Source organism: Dysidea avara, chromosome 4 (genome assembly GCF_963678975.1).
Source record: "Dysidea avara chromosome 4, odDysAvar1.4, whole genome shotgun sequence".
Lineage (NCBI taxonomy): Eukaryota > Metazoa > Porifera > Demospongiae > Dictyoceratida > Dysideidae > Dysidea > Dysidea avara.
Genome location: NC_089275.1, coordinates 12,944,741 through 12,962,550, shown reverse-complemented (window position 1 = coordinate 12,962,550; position 17,810 = coordinate 12,944,741). Strand labels below are relative to the sequence as shown.

At 37.2% G+C, this 17,810-nt stretch overlaps 2 protein-coding genes and 1 long non-coding RNA gene across 4 annotated transcripts in view; 1 reads left to right on the top strand and 2 right to left on the bottom strand.

Moving 5' to 3' along the window:
• The window catches only part of LOC136253064 (long-chain-fatty-acid--CoA ligase ACSBG2-like), a 205,277-nt gene that overhangs the window by 68,973 nt on the left and 118,494 nt on the right, over positions 1-17,810 (bottom strand). The gene's annotated exons all lie outside the window — the stretch shown is intronic.
• LOC136253057 (uncharacterized) overlaps positions 1-17,810 on the top strand; it is a 126,767-nt gene that overhangs the window by 56,068 nt on the left and 52,889 nt on the right. Inside the window, exon 4 of the mRNA XM_066045647.1 lies at positions 6,704-7,425. Coding sequence (XP_065901719.1) covers positions 6,704-7,425 — 722 coding nt within the window. The remainder of the gene's footprint in view (positions 1-6,703; positions 7,426-17,810) is intronic.
• On the bottom strand, positions 9,108-11,711 carry LOC136253069 (uncharacterized). Of its 2 annotated transcripts, XR_010699932.1 has the most exons (7): positions 11,121-11,711; positions 10,790-11,033; positions 10,659-10,743; positions 10,550-10,610; positions 9,441-9,526; positions 9,321-9,389; positions 9,108-9,263 (listed from the first exon to the last, which is right to left on the bottom strand). It is a non-coding gene; the product is annotated as an uncharacterized lncRNA (long non-coding RNA). The 2 variants fall into 2 exon arrangements; XR_010699931.1 differs by having other exon boundaries at positions 10,659-11,033; positions 11,121-11,700.

Below are 17,810 nucleotides of genomic sequence, written 5' to 3'. Positions count from 1 at the left end.
GTGCTGGACAATCAAGAATCCTCAACTACTGGGAGCTCCAGCCCAGACCATCAATATCTTGTTGCTCAATCAATGAATGGCACTGCTATGCAGCTACCTGAAAGAGTAAGGCAGCAGCTTAAGAAAGGGAGATGTGGTGTAACTGACTATAACGGACTTGCACTATGTACATACACTATTGCATACATGATCTATATAGTATTATTTAGATTATGTACATGTACGTGATCTGTACTATTATTGTAATCATCTATTATGCATGTCTGATCAACACTACAATGAACTCTCTAGAGGATGACTTGTAACATAGTTGAAGGCTCAGAGAGTAATTTATCTTAGTAGCTGAATTCTCTAATAGGGTGACTGTACTATTAAAATATCTTGATCGTGCACTTGCTACATGTACAGTATGCACACAGCAAATACAGAAGTAGCAGATTTAAGTTTAATTTCATAAAGTTGACACTCACTGTGGTGATAATGAAACTTTCTAGTTTTAAAAACACAACTAAATTTTAGTACAATACTCCTACATTTAGAATAAATCAAGGATCACTGTGGTGAGAATGAACACCTTTAATTATTACCAGCATGATACAAATTAATGAAATAAGGTTCTAGTGAGAAAAATTAATTATTGCTACCTTGTTTTGCCATATCATAACTAGGTAGTACACCTGACTGTTACTGCATTATTAGAGTATCTTGATCTTCCTTGTCTTGAGTAAGCAACTAAGCGGCATGGTTTGTGATGTGTAGTTTTCTACAGGACCACAGGTAATTGCAGCTAGATCATTAAAGTACAGTGGAACTTCTCTTATCCAGGCAGTCTGGTATATACTAATGTTCAAAACTCAGAAATGTCCATATCTAAGAATTGCATGCTATCATACAGTACAGTAGCATCATCTGCAGTACGGTAGTACTGTATATTAAGGATCATGCAGTTTTGGACTTTCTAACCCAAAAATATCACCCTAAAACCAGCCTGAAATTTCCTTCATAACAGCTTGGCAGTACTGATTAGACATAGCCATGCCCAGAAATTCCTTCAGAGTTACCCCCAAACCCTTCCAACAAGTTTGTATGGAATTTTAAAAATTTCCTATTTAACTGAAACTAACTAACTGATGCCTTCAGCCAAGCATAACTCCACAATGGATAAGGCTACGGGTTTGTTTTTTTTCACTGTTCAATGTCACTTTATCCTGAGATGTGCCTTTTTGCCAACCGCAGTATGTACAATTCACGTACCTTGGACCTACCTTTGTCCTCCTTTGTGTTCCAGTTCTTTTCGCTGACTACACAAGGTGTCAATTTGCAGTAGCGTGATACAGCCTCCCTCTGGTTGTGTCATGCTTTTCGCCCACATTTTCCATATTGACTGGATTCATTGCAGAGAAGTTTCATATACTGTTCTTCATTTGTAACACTGTGTAACAAGCAGAGCATAACTACAAACAAAGCATAATGGCCACCTCACTTTTCAGTGCGTAATTAATTATTGGGGTGCACATTCAGATGCAAAATTAATGCATGGAATGCCTGACGCCATTCTTTCTTTTAATGTGGTTACAGTGGATTCAGTAGTCATAAGTGTCCTATTAAAAAGGTAAACAAACAGGTAGAAGGAAAATTAGGAGTTTTAAGCTGGATTAGGGATCAAAGAACAAAAAGCAGGGAAACAAGTAAAAAGTTGTGAAATGAGGGAAGTTGCCTACACCTGCAGATATACTAGTGGACATGTAATCCCTACTTCAGTCATGGTTACAGACTAAAGAGTAGGGATTAGATGTCCACTAATATATCTGCATGTCCACCGCCCCTGAAAAGTGAAGTACAAATGTGCTAAATACCATAGAGGATTATATCTAAACAACAAAATGTAAAGGGACAAATCTTACAGTGACTTCTACATAGATATTAATTAAAATCCATAAAACTGTGCAACTGTACTTTACTTCAGAACTATCCATATTTGGAGTACCGTAATTTGCTTTTTTTCGTTGTAAAATAATTTTCGTATGCAAACACTTGTACGAAATTTTCTTGCACGAAAATTTTTATGGAAGATCGAACTACTCTAATAGAGCAGTCATTCACATAAGTGGTGTGAAAATATTTGTACAACGAAAATTTTTATCACAAAAAAATTTTGCACGAAAATAAAGCAAATTACAGTAGCTTACACTCACTACATAACTATTATATTGTAGTTTATTTGCTTTTTTTCCTGCCACTTTACCCATGGTGTGGAGTGCCAACTTCTTGAGTTGTACAACACGCTACCGTGTGCTTTGACACAGTTTATACACATCATTCCAAGTAATGTTATTATTAGTTACAGATCTGGTAAAAATTCCTACAATTATCAGGAAATCTGATCCAGGAGACACAAATGCAATTAGCACAGCTGAGCAAGCCAGTGTTGAGTTTGGTGTTCTTCTCAATGAAATCTTGGAAGAGTTAATGAAAAATGAAAACAAAAATTTGAAATTGTTGAAAAGGAATTAGCTATTAGCCAATCTTGATCACATAATTGTTACACATTGTTGTGTTTTTGTTGTATCTTCCTGGTTTTTAGCTTGATTTCTTTCAAACCACAAAAGGTTTGAGGTTCAATAGTTAACCTATTCACCCACGGTGACAATTTTCAGCTCCTTTCCATGAGCGGTTTACCCTGTAGGTATGACAACATATTGGTGTTATTTTTTGTGAATAATCGCTAATAACTCTTTGCCTGTTTATCGTATTCCAGTCAAACATGGTACTAAGATGCGTCCTTCTGTGTACAGAATTCCAAGGCAATCGGATATGCAGTTTACATTTTATGGCAGTGTTGTAAACTTACGAAAAAAAGAAAAGTAATTAAGCAAAGTTGCATATCTCGGAAAGAATTCGCTCAATTTTGGTGTGTGGAATATTGAAGTTGGCAGGCATGTCCACAGCAAATATCGACTTGTTTCATTAAGGCAACACAGAGCTACGGTAGGATACCAGTGTGAAAAATTGACATCTTCAAAATAATTTGCTAACTGTTGTTATATGTTGGACCAACTCTCACTAGAATACAGCTACAGTGGTGATAAATTCTATCCTCTTCTTGGGGTGGAAATTGATTGAAATATGTGAAAATCATGAGATTACAAGCTGTAACCCCTGGAAACAATGATCTTTTTTATAATACTGTGAGCAAATCTTCACAAAAAGTATTGGTGGTTTGATTGGTGAAGCATGATTGCCATTGCTGCATCATTTAGGTAGGATTTTGAGGTTCAAAAATGGGTTTTCATCCACGAAGACCAAAATAATAATATCCAAATCTTGCTCACACCACAGTAGTAGTCACCCATCAACAAAGAAGTCACACACCAACTGTGGTTTAATTCTGAGACTGTTAACCATCTGGGTGAGACCGGTATTGGGCAAAAATTGCCCAAAATGGCACCCTTTTCCCATCACTTGCTCTTTTAACTACTTAAAACCCAAATTCTTGGCGTAAAACAACTCTTACACTACATGCATACAACTTATGTATCACCAAGGATTTTGTGACCTTCGTCGTTACAAACTGTAAAAAAAAAATTAATAGGCGTTTATTCTAATGACTCAGACCCACGTGATAGAGTATGGTTATGACTAAATAGTACTGTATACCTAAATCATGTAAGATATTCTGTTGAAACCACTAGAAAAGATATCAAGTGCGAGATCAAGGGTAGTTAAGTCACCATAAGGATGAAATCATGTGACCATAAACTTATTAGAATAAATGCTTATTAATATATTTTTACAGTTTCTAATGATGAAGGTCTCAAAGCTCTTGGCAATTTGTTGTATGTATGTAGTGTAAGAGTTGTTTTACGCCAAGAATTCGGGTTTTAAGTAGTTGAAAGAGCAAGTGATGGGAAAAGGGTACCATTTTGGGAAATTGTTGCCCAATATTGGCCTCACCCAGATGGTTAACAGTCTCAGAATTAAACCGCAGTTGGTGTGTGACTTCTTTGTTGATGGGTGACTACTACTGTGGTGTGAGGAAGTTTTGGCTATCATTCATTTGGTCTTCATGGACAAAAACCCTGTTTTTGGACCTCAAAATCCTGCCTAAATGATGCTGCAATGGCAATCATGCTTCACCAATCAAACCACCAATATTTTTTGATGAAGATTTGCTCACATAGGAAGGTTGAGGTACAGTATTGTAAAAAAGGTCATCGTTTCCGGGAGTTACAGCTCATAATCTCATGATTTTTACTCATTTCGATCAATTTCCACCCCAAGAAGAGGATAGAATTTATTACCACAGCAGCTGTATTCAAGTGAGAGTTGGTCCAACATATAGCAGCAGTTAGCAAATTTTTTTGAAGATATCAATTTTTCATATTGGTAACCCTAGCTGCGCAAGTAGAAAATTGCGTTTTCTTCTTCCTGTCAATATACTCACGGTGTTGTACGCCAGCTTCTTGGGCCACGCGACACACTACCATGTGTCTTGATACATATTGTCATGCTGTTTGATAGTTCTGTACTTTTGCTATTAAGTCAACAAGTTGAGTTCATAAAACTATCAAAATCATGTATTATGGGTAGTATGTAATAGGAACTTATATGCTTAAATTTTTCTGCTAATAGAACTCTCATACACTGTATTACCTTCATTGTGCCTTGACAGTATTGGTTCAACTGGTACAGCATGCCAGTTAGACACAACAATTCTGATATTGTTATGAATTAGCCTTTAGAAGAAGTGAAACTCCTTAGGCTAGCTGGCTAAATAATTGATTGATGCTTTTTCTGAGATATATATACCTCAAAAATAGGTAATAGTGCAAGGTAGAGTTTTTCATGGATAGGCACACTACATTACTTTTATAAAGCCTGATTTGTTGTCATTGTGGCATACCATATGAGTGGACTTCTTCCCTATTCAACAGCCTACATTAGCATTGAAACCAGATTGAGTCATCTGGGTCAACCGGGTCACATTTACTCCTGGTCATCTGGGTCCGACTTGGTTTACAAATTATCCGGGTCTGACCCAGATTGGATCATGTGAGAAACGAAATTGTTCGTTTGACAGTGTGGAAACTTATAAATGCTAGTCGCATAGTTCTTTCATGAGCCACACCCATTTATCGCATTACAAACATATGCTCAGGCATGCCCATTTATTAATAACTGCAGTCTGTAACATGAAACTGTGTCCGTTACTGTCTGCAAGCTTATGTGGAGCCAAGCCCACTAATCAATTATTGTACGAGTTGTATATAGTCTAGTCTTGCAGCAGGATAACTACTTTTGTGAGTCACACCGACTTTAATATATTAGGAAATTGTAACACTAGGTATGCACAAAGCCACACCCAATTGCTGTCTGTAAACTCACAGTATTTATTATTTATTTATTTATTGATTAGCAAAACCTTTAGGGGTAACACGCTAATGTTCAATTACATTATTAAGTAAATAAGTACGACTTAAATGGTATCTGTGCCAATCTCATGAAGATCAGGATAGGGTAAGGAATTCCATTCAATGGTGGTCTTGGGGGAAAAGGAGTTTCGATAGATTTCTGTTCTTGATTGGTAGCGAGAAAATTTTAATTGATGGTTAGCTCTAGAGTTTGGAAAGGCTGGAGACGGCAAGTAGTGGTGTGGAACAATAAGTAGATTATTTACTAATTTGAATAGAAGGATTAGCCCTTCATTTCCCACATTCCTTTAACCAAACAATTACACTCCTTGCTTTAAACCTTATAACTCTTGTATAGTTGCAGGTATCATCACCAATTTTTTAGCAGCACTTCTCTACATAATTATGCACTAGTGGTGTAAATGGGATGGTGATTGAATAATCTAATTAGAAGTATGATGTAATTAAATTTGCAAAAAGGGGGAAATAAATGTGTAAGAATTTATCACAATAATTTCACTTTGTTTATTTACAACTTTTACAAGTTTGCTGGGTAGCTACACCATTCAGGGACAAGCAGAAAAAAATTCAGCACAAAAGATTATTGTATGATGGTTTACAAAGAAAATACTGTCGTGACGTAGATGCGGGAATATATAAGAATATATATCAATGCCTTGTTGTACTAGATCCTTATAAGGAAATTTTTATTTCTAAAGTTTGCTTAGAGGTTACTGATCCAATAAAAATGTATGTTATTATTAAAGCTGTTTCTATTCATCTAAAAATAAATGTTATCATGAAGTAAAAAAATGTATGGCAAAAACTATTGGTGAGAAATGAAGGGTTAGTCTTATTTATACGTCGATCTTGTAGAGTTTGCCAGTTTAACTGATGTAGGATTGCAGTAATACTGTCGCGGTGGTCTCTTCACCATGGGTTGTTTGTGACCAGTAGCTACGTGGAACCAAACTCACTGATTGATTTTAAATTATAAACTTACCGGCTTAGTTATCACATAACTACTCATTTACTCAACATGAATTGAATACTGAAAATGTAGTCTTACTTGCTCAAGACTACCTGAAACATAGCTCTTATCGCACGCCTCGGATTTAATTAATCCGGGTCACATCTGGGTCAAATCTGGGTCTGACCCGGATTGCTATCCGGGTCAGTGGGTCATCCGGGTCAGCAGTAGTGACCGGTTTCAACGCTGGCCTACATAAACACCTTACAGTATAATTGTGATAATAGTGCTTCATGTTAATTGATTGTTATGGATTCTTTAGGTATGTCAATTGCTCGCAAGAAGACAGATGCAGAAATCTCAAATATGGTATGCACTGCTGCTAGTGCAGAGTTTGGTATACTTCTAGAACAAATTTTAGAAGAGTTGAAAAAATGTGAAATTAATAGCTTGAAATCATTGAAAATCATGTCAACTACACTAACAGTGAAGGACAAATCTGGTGTTAGGATGTTTAGTGATAGTGAAATTGAAGACATACATGCTTGTAATGACATTGATACACTTTTGGCATTTAGACTACGTCACTGCTACAGATGGGATGATCACTCCATGTTGACTGTACTTATGAAAAGAATAAATTCAGAAAAATGTTTAAATTTACTACAATTGTTTGATTCTAAAGTGTACGGTCAGTTTAAACTCCAACAAATATGTGAACAGGTTTCACAAAAGGGTGGTACTTTTCCAAAAGGATATGACAAAATGATCGCAATTGTTGATAAAATATTCTCAGACATCACAAAGGAGGAGTATGATGAGTTGAAACAGTTCATTTCACAACATTGTGGAGTGGAGCCTTATGTGATTTCTCCATTTTCTAAAGCATCTCCATTCTCCTCTGTAGTGTTTGAATGGTTTATTCCTGTCAGTGCAGTTTCATACATGATAGAAGAGGCCAAAAATAATGTCACCAAGTTTACCAAGGAGAAATTTCTGTATTTAAGAATATCATCAACAGTGATATTTGACCACAGAGCCAATGTGAGACCACTGTAAATGTAGTGTGTATAGTGTGGATTATTTTGCATGTTGTAATTTTCTTTGTCATTTGCTAGTTACTGTACATTCATAGCCTATTTTGAGTCACACAAAGCTCATCTTTATGCTGCATTCATACAACTGCTTGCAACTTTAGAGAGTTAAAAGCATGAAAGGTTTCTAAAATATGTCCGTATTTGTAGGCTAGGCTTGAGCCATTATGCTGGCATAATTTCAAGCATAATAGACTAGCAAAAACATCAAGCGTTATGCCAGAATAATAGGATGATTTTTAAGGTTTTAATTTAAATGCAAAATGCGTACACCAGAAATACAGCAAAACATATGGACATACTATACATCATTTCTGCATTGCACAATGTTATTATTTTTATTGTTTCTTGGCTGATTATTTACACTTCGCAGAAATAAGATCAATATACTCTAATAGAGCAGTCACTTAATCTAATACAGCAGTCAGGAAAGGCTGATATACCCTAATAAAACAGCCAACTCTAGAGCATAACTTTTTTGAAAGCGTAATTTTGAGCTCAGTTGTTTTCTGTTGATATTCTCTATTGTGTATACATAACAACATTCTGTGATTAACCACATTATGTTTGGCTGCTCTTTTGGACCTGGGCATAATAATGAGCATAATAGGTAGGGTTGGCAGTGACAAAATCAACCTCTATAGTTTCTCCTCCAACTCTGGGTGATCAATCCTACCCAAATCTACATCAAAACCGTAGGGTAATGATGCAGTGATTCCCCTTGCTGTTTCCATAGTGCACACTTTAAATTTCCATGATTTTTTCAGTTTTTTTTAATAACGATGGGCAGCATCAGCAATGCTGTTTAGTGCGCTTCAATGTTTCCATGAATGGTACATTACATGGTGGTTATTATACTATTTAAATCGGATGCATAGCTATTCTTGGGGAAATGGATGCTACAAGTTTCTATGTCATAGTGTGAGCGAGAACATCAGCTTGTGTTGACGCATGAACACTATAAAGCTCCACTTAATAAGGTCCAAAAAGGTGGCTGGGAGTTTGTAAACCAACCTTGGACTTCGTTACGTGAGTTTCAGTGGGTTGGGTTTTTTATTGCAGACCCGCGCCAAGTGCCGTTTTAGTGAAAATTGAAGTACAGCGAATCACCTTTTAAGTTTGCAGAGTACCTCACCCAATAACCCAAAAGAACACTGGCAACATTCTAGATGCCCCTGCCCATTTTTATGAACAGCTATGAGCCAAAATCACTCAAAATTTATGACACGTCTATATCCCAAATGGAAGGAATTTGGTCTCTACTGAACCCACCATTTAAAACTAGACCATCGGTAGGCTCCATCCCCTGAGTTACAAGTTAATCCACATTGGGTCGATTTTTTCATTGCCAATTCCATAATAGGTACCACTACAAAAAAGAATTGATTTCCTTACCTTTAAGAGACTGTGGAAAGGTATGGAAATGTCAGATTTCCACAACATTATCTTACCTTTCCTTTCATCAGGAATGATCAGATTTCCACAACTTTCCTGAAAAGATTCAGCCATCTTTTTGATCTTTCCTTACCACTTAAAGGCTATGAAAGGTCATTTATCCCAACAGTAAATGTGAGGAAATTTCACATTTTTTTACCCTCGTCCCACTCCTATATTCTATATTAATTGGTTTAAATACTTCCAGTTTTAAATCAACAAAAGGTCATCCATCCATACACAAAAATGCAACATAATCAAAGTACAAAAATGTCTGTCTTGGGTGTTCATCAATACATTCTTTATTACAAACTTTATCCATGGCAGACTCCTTGCCCAAATGTTTTCTGTGTACTGTAAATGGAAAAAAATAGATGTAATGCCAAAACATTGTACAGTACGATTAAATACCTGTTAGTATTGTATCTTTTTCCAAACAACATTCCACCTCTTAAAGTCGTATCCTTCTACTAGTCATATCTAGCAATAAATATATTACTCTATTAAAGAATTGTCCTTCAAGAAACTCACCAAGAAATAATCGATCTAGATGCTAAAACAGCTTGTCCTGGGCAGCGATCAATACCTGAACGATCATGTGTCTGGTTCAGAGAATGCTATTGAAAAGAAGATACGCATGTGAACTACTGCTGGTAATAGAAAAACACATCACAATACCAGTGCAAAATATTTTACAGCTGTACGAAGTGATGAATTAGGAGTCCTTGTATTTTGATAGTATGTTGTTATAGCAATACCTCGCTACCACAGTCAACCTAGTAAATGCGACCATCTTCATGAAAACCTACCTAGTTTGTACAATTTCTAAAGTTCTTTTGGTTTTCTCAGGATTGAAAATTTTAATGAAACATAAACTGAGTATGAATACATAAGCATAGAACTGCATACAGTAGTAGTATACAAAGGCAGCTTAAATTACCTGCCTCTTTAACACTGGACCACGGTAGTGCTATGTTTTTGCGTAGGCTAATGGCAACAGGATACACTTATCTGATGTGTAGTTAACAATGATGTGCATGCAAAGGCTCAGATTTTGAAGCCACCTTGCAAATGTTTTGTTGGATTATAATATAGATAGCTGCTATTTTCATGTCATTGTACCCACAAGCAATCAAGCCAAATGTCACAGCACGGTGAATACATGCAAAACTATACATCAGCATCAGAAATTTCAAACAATTATTCTGCCCTAAACCTCTAACAATGCCACGGTCAAGCAGAACAAATACACTGTTTCTATAAAAATACTCTGGTTGGTTGTAAGGACCTCATACAAGCTCTACCTTCTGTGTTCATTCTCCAGTGCCTAACCAGTAAAATTGATAATACACTTGAGCCATGGGTATGTGTCATTACATGTAATATTACATGGGTATGTGTTACTACAGATTTTGATCAAGAATTGGATTACAGGATACAGATACACAAAGTGCCATATCATTTACACTTAGAGGAGACACACATTCCACACTAACATCTTACACAGGTTTTTGAATCAAGGATTGAATTAGAGGATACAGATACACAAAGTTCCATATCACTTACACTTAGAGGAGACACACTTCTTGACATACAATCCACACTAACAACCAATAATCACATTAATCATAACCACTAACCTGAAACTATAAAAGTTCGCATGTGGTTAGCCCATTCTTTGTCTTAAATTGTATCTCATCCCTAAAAGAAATGCAAAGGAGTACCTGCAATCTCATACACACAACTTACCTCAAACATAACCCTCAGTCATTTGCTAAAACTGCAGTTAACTCCTAGTTCATAAGTCTAGTGATCCGTGTTGCTTGAGGTGTTGCTACAATAAAATCAACTACAACAAACACAGGCAAATTACTGCTTGCCTCTATTGTACTTGGTTGTCAAAATACGGCACAGCGGTACTTGAAGTCAGGAAACAGAGGTGACAATAGTCTGAAGGCCACAGCAAGATTTATTGTTGGAAAGCAGCAATCTTTCTCCTCCATTCGTGCACTCCACCATCATGCTACTACAGCGTTAAACCTGAGCGTTTACTGCTCTAGCTGTAGACGTAGACTACCGTTGTCACCATCAGTCACTTCTTTGCCAAGTTACAACTTCCGTAAACTATAATAAATAAACATTTCCAAGAAGCATTAGCGCAATGATGCACTTTTGCAAGTGCAGATATTATAAAGTTACTCTGCCACGTACTCTGTGATAGCGATAATGACTTCAACCGATAATGACTTCAACTAGACTACCTGGTGATAATAGCCTAATAGGTAGACTAGATCTAAGTCACAGTGGCCATGCAGAGCGTCCTGTTCCAGTAATTGCTGGCATGGCAGCTTGACGTCTAGCAGTCTAGCTCGCAAGTTGTAGCCATAGTCAGCCTCATTCAGTGGTGCACATTCACCAATATTAAATTCTTAGCTAAATAACTTCCATTACATGCATTAAAAAAACTTAACAACTTTACATGTGTTTACTGTGCAATGTAAATATATGGAAAGTTAGAGGGCTTTGAAAGATCGTCTTTCCATGAAACAAGGAAATTTACGTAAATCCGATACATTTTTGTAGTGATGGTAAAATAAAGAAATGTAAGTGTTGTGGTGATTACTAAAGTTTTAATTCCAAGGTGAAGTTAACAATGTTTATTTAAGTTGGTATAGCAGATATTGTTCTGTGGAAAAGTATTCTTAATGAAATTTTGCGATTTATATATTAACTGTAGCTATCTTTGGTTGTTTTAACTTAAAATGTGAGGTACAAATGAGCATAATAGGCTAATGTTGTAGGAAATTCCAACAGACTCAACTCAAGCATAAGTAGAGCAGCTCATGTATTATCGACCCCCATGAGTTTTCGGACGCGATATTTCCTAGAAGAGCAATGAGAGCCGATCATTTATGGCACTATTATGAAGACCTATGACTATAACTTCCATGTATAAAATTTGAAAGGATTTGGTTATATCGTGTGGCTGCAGTGACCTTCGAAAGCCACTGTCCAAAAAAAATGGATGCTCGGACAAAGTAACGTTCGTTCGGACTCCTCCATCTCTACCCTTCCCATGCAACTTATATGCTATTGTGTGGTAGTGATTGGTAGAGCTATCCTTGAGCTATCCCGTGATATAAGCAGATCAGATTTTTTTCAGCTACAGTTGCAGCTATCGCCTTTTTCCCAGACGTGGTAACTTGACGAATCGTCGGACACAAAATTACAATTATAATTCCGGACACAGTAACTAATTGCGATTATTTTGGCATTTTTTGAGTTTAAGTATAGTACTAACTAAGAAACATTTGAAAACAGCTATTTAGGCACCTGTGTAGAGTGTTGTTTTATCAATTCGAGATGGAAATAGTAGCTACCTCATTTAGCTACAATACATTAGGCCTAGAATGGCTACATAAAATTGCTCAAACTTAAAATAATTTATATATTTGAACTTACTTGAGACAAGGGAGGTAAGAAATAAACCACAACAATGCACAGGAGGTCGCCACTGTTTTATCGCCTTAGTGACTGTTCTATTAGAGTATATTAATTTAACGCAGTTTATAAACTGGTTTTCGCACTAATGCACCCTTAGATAGTCTACATATGCATAAAATTATACTATGGATGCAATTAATGAAGTTTAATTAATATAGCATTTAATATACTCTAATAGAACAGTCACTAAGGCGATAAATCAGTGGCGACCTCCTGTGTATTGTTGTGGTTTATTTCTTACCTCCCTTGTTTCAAATAAGTTCAAATACATGAAATTATTAAGTTTGAGCAATTTTATGTAGCTATTCTAGACCTAAAGTATTGTAGCTAAATGAGGTAGCTACTATTTCCATCTCGAATTGATAAAAAATCACTCTACACAGGTGCCTAAATAGCTGTTTTCAAATGTTTCTTAGTTAGTACTATACTTAAACTCAAAAAATGCCAAAATAATCGCAATTAGTTGCTGTGTCCAGAATTATAATTGCAATTTTGTGTCCGACGATTCGTCAAGTTACAACGTCTGGGAAAAAGGCGATAGCTGCAACTGTAGCTGAAAAAATCTAATCTGCTTATATCACGGGATAGCTCAAGGATAGCTCTACCAATCACTACCACACAATAGCATATAAGTTGCATGGGAAGGGTAGAGATGGAGGAGTCCGAACGAACGTTACTTTGTCCGAGCATCCATTTTTTTGGACGGTGGCTTTCGAAGGTCACTGCAGCCACACGATATAACCAAATCTTTTCAAAATTTATACATGGAGGTTATAGTTATAGGTCTTCATAATAGTGCCATAAATGATCGGCTCTCATTGCTCTTCTAGGAAATATCGCGTCCGAAAGCTCATGGGGGTCGAAAATACATGAGCTGCTCTAATACAGCGGCGGAGGAAGTAGTTGATATGAGGAGGGGCTGGGCTGACCCAGACTTATTTCTATAGTTTGGTAAGGTGAGACCAGAAAAAAAAAAAAAAGGGGTCACAACCAACTGACAAGAGCTTTCCACCTCACCAGCTACCATTTCTAGCTGATAAACTACATAAAAATCCTTACATAGCTTGCTACACACTGACTACTTTATTAGAGTGACTGCTCTATTAGAGTATCTCGATCTTTATCACGGTTTTCAGCCCCACTCCAAGAAAGATAATTTCGGTGTGATATCCAGCAGACCGAGGGAGGGCTTCAGCCCCCCCCCCTTTCCGCCGCCTATGAAGTAATATAACACTAGTCCTGTGCAATTTTTTTATGCTTATGTACATCAAGACACACGGTAGTGTGTCGTGCGGCCCAAGAAGTCGGCGCGCCACACCGTGAGTATATTAACAGGAAGAAAGAAAACGCAATTTTCACACCTATGTAGCTCTGTGATCCCATATCCGATTGGAACCAAATTTGCTAGAAAAAAAAGAAAAAAAAATTGGAACCAAATTTGCTAGAGACGTGCCGCCCAGTTAGGGGAGTCTACATACCGCATTTGAAGAAAATCGCTTCGGCCATTTCCTAGATACGAGCGAACAAAATTTCGTTTTAATTTCTTCGTTTTTTTCTTCTTCATTTCGCACACTTCGCAAAATTCGCCATAAAACACGAATGCGTGCTCGGATTGGGCTGAAATTTGGCACACTTAAAGGGCTCATTAAGGCGAATATCCGTACCAACTTTGGTAGGAATCCGATGAACATTCACGGAGTTATGACCGATTATTTGCCTAAAATTAGGTCGAAGGTCTGTCACGACTACAGCGTAAATCCCTTGGAGGAATCAGGTGAAAATTGATATGTAGATGGAGCAACCATCGTAGGAGTGCCTTTTTGTGGTTTGAAAGGAATCGGGATAAAGACCATGGAGATATGACACAAAACCCAACCTATGTCAAAATTACGCGATCGATTTTTATGAATAAAAAAACTATTAGTTTTCGTGTCTACCAGGCAAACCGCATAGAGCAACGAGCTGAAAATCAGTATATAGCTGGAATAATCATCATAGAAAGTCCTTGGTGTAGTACAGAGGAATCGGAGTACAAATCACTGAGTTATGATTCGAAAGGCAACTACGTGCAGCAAATGCGAGATCGAGATACTCTAATAGAACAGTGTCTATGCGGACCTGCAGGGACATCGTTTTAATGACTCTCCTCCTGAAACCATCCCCTCCAATGTCTTAGTCACTCCTTACAGACCCGATGTTGTCATCTATAACAGACACTCTGCATCGATGGGCACTATAGAGCTTACATGTCCATTGGACTCAATACATCATTTGGAGTCTGCACACAACCGCAAACTTTATAAACCTGAGTATGTACAGCTTTTGGATGAATTGGATCGTTTGAAGATTCCTCACTGCTACAAAACTGTGGAAGTCAGTGTTTTGGGCCATTTTCAACCTAGTTCTATTGCTGCAATTAAGGATGTGATAAATTTACCCAGCAAGTATCCCTATTTTCCAAAGGAAGTGCTAGAAATCTTTTGTTCAAGATGGCCAGTGCCTCAATTTCTGCTTCACAGAGAATATTTTATGGTAGGAACTCTAAAGAATGGACAATCAACCCGGACTGTTTTTAATCTGTATATAATTTAAGCTGTAACTTTAGTTTTGTACTTCAATATAATTTTTTTTTCCTTGCCATGCCCACTGCTGTCCACTGTTGGTCAGACATGTGGTCGCATGTTGTCCGAGGACGCATAATATATAATTTGTTTGTAATCATGCATGTTTTCTCATCAATTATTAGTGATGGTTTTCTCTGTCACGCTAATAAAACATTCAGCTGCTTTTATAATTTACTCAGTTATATTACATTGCAAGTTATTCTGTAGGGAATTCAGCTACAAACAAGTCACCGTGTAGTCAGATCAGCTAGAAGAAGGTACCTAATAGAGAGTTCAGCTACAAAGAAGCCATCATGTAGAGAGTTCAGCTCAAATAAATCACCCTGTAGAGAATTCAGCTACAAACAAATTGCCCTGTAGAGAGATCAGCTAGAAGAAGTTACCTTGTAGAGAGTTCAGTTACAAAGAAACAATCATGCAAAGAGTTTAGCTGCAAACAAATCATCCAGTAGAAAGTTCCGTTATGAACAGATCACACTGTAGAGAGTTCAGTTAGAAACAAGTCATTCTGTAGACAGTTCAGCTAGAAGAAGTTACATTGTAGAGAGTTCAGCAGTTTAGCTACAAACAAATCGCCCTGTAAAGAATTCAGCTACAAACAAATCACCCTGTAGAAAGATCAGCTAGAAGAAATTACCTTGTAGAGAGTTCAACTACAAACAGATCACCCTGTAGAGAGTTCAGCTACAAACAAGTCATACGGTAGAGAGATCAGCTAGAAGGATCACCTTGCAGAGAGGTCAGCTACAAAGAAATCACCATGCTTTATCTTTTCTTCTTCCTGTAGTAAAGAAAAAAATGATAGGTTAAAAGCCCTAAAGCCGGCCATAGGCCGGCTTTGGGGTATACAAATACAAAAAGAAGTGAAATCTAATCCAAAACAGCCAAGCTGTAAAAAAAGAGTGCGGCCCTGAGAAAAGCAATGGTGAAAATAGATGTGAAATTCAAGGTGGCGGCCAAGAAATGGCTGCGATGGTAGGTTAATGGTAAAAAATTTTAATAATGACAATTCAGGTGAATTTTGTGCCAAGACCAAGCGGCACTAAATTCACCTGAATTGTTGTTATTAAAATTTTTACCATTAACCTACCATCACAGCCATTTCTTAGCCGCCACCTTGGATTTCACATTTTTTTCACCATAGCCTTTCTCAGGGCCGCACTCTTTTTTTACAGCTTGGCTGGTTTGGATTAGATAATATGTACCATGAGCTTATAAGTACTGAAGATGCAAAGGAGCATGAAACTTCGAAGTGGGAACAGTGGCTGAATTCAAATTGCCTTACAAATATGGAACACCACTATTAGTGTTGAAATGTCACCAATCACACAGGCTACCATCACGCCACCTGCTGAGCATTATCGTTAATCGTTAGTGGGCTTCAGTAAGAAGAAGAAGGGGCACCATCTATGGAAGTGTTAGTGATTGGCAAATATTTGCTGCAGTTGATATTTCAGTAATGACAGAATTTTTTCAAGTAAATAATAAGGAAATAGTATCATTTCTTGCTATTCTTCATGCCCGGCACTTTGGGAGTATGTCAATAACGTCAATAGCAGAAGATTCCACTACAGACCACTAGCAGAAGATTCCATGTACACGTACCAACCTTCTTCTAGTAGTAAAATTCTTATGCTTTGGGCTTCCAGCCAGCCTAAAATTTCCCATCCGTGATGCCATGCATGGATCAACACTGCCTGTTTGCTAGCAGATTGGTTAGCAGCACATGCCTTCTTTTTTCCAGTCTCATGTACTGTCGCATGCAAAATCCATCACTACATTTAACAATACAAGGACAGTTACATTGCTACTAATTGCTTATGTAACAAAACCACCAACAGATGGCCTATGAATTTAAAGTGTTCCAAATAAGGTAAAGTTGTACTACAGAAGTATTACATGGTTAAATTCATTAGTTTCATGCTCCTGCCTTTATAAGCTCCTGGTTGTACAGTAAATACATATACACTTGTATGATACTAGTAGTTATCAATAAGATTTCCTTTGTTTCCAATTTTCAAACAATAATATATTTTAACCATTACCAGTCCCATAATTTTAGGGATTGGTTGTGTATAATCAATCCCAAAATGCCTACAAAACAATTCTAGCAAGTTTGAAGCTTAGCCCTAAAACCCACATAAATAGCTTTGACAGTCCTTGCACTATGTGAATTTGTTTAAGAGGCATGCATCAAATATTATGCATGTTTACTGGATAATGCATTTTCAGTGCTTTCATTTTTTGATCTGCCTGTTTAAGGAAAATAGTATTTTTATACTAATTGTAAATGGCTATCTGACGGAAGCCTACGATTAAATGATAGTTAGATACCAAGACCAAGGGAACTAAGCAATTTAGTAACCCTGAAGGCCTAAGGTTGTAGCATCCCAAGCACAGCGAGGGCACTATTAAGGGTTTTATTAGTTCCCATATGTTGGGGTGTTTAACTTATTAACTAGGCACATGCCCCGCAGCCAGCTTTTGGCTTGCAGTGGGACATGCACCTGGTTACTGCAGTTGGTTTAGAGAAAGTGTGTGTGCGTGTGTGTGTTTGTGTGTGTGTGTGTGTGTGTGTGTGAGTGAGTGAGTGTGTGTGTGTGTGTGTGTGTGTGTGTGTGTGTGTGTGTGTGTGTGTGTGTGTGTCCATGTCATTTTTCCCATGTGAGCAAACAGTTTTGTGTCAATAGCAACCTGCACATGTGCAATAAACGCTTTGTAAATATTACACTTTGAAGAAGCTAAGCTTTATGCTGAGGACGCTATTTGAAAT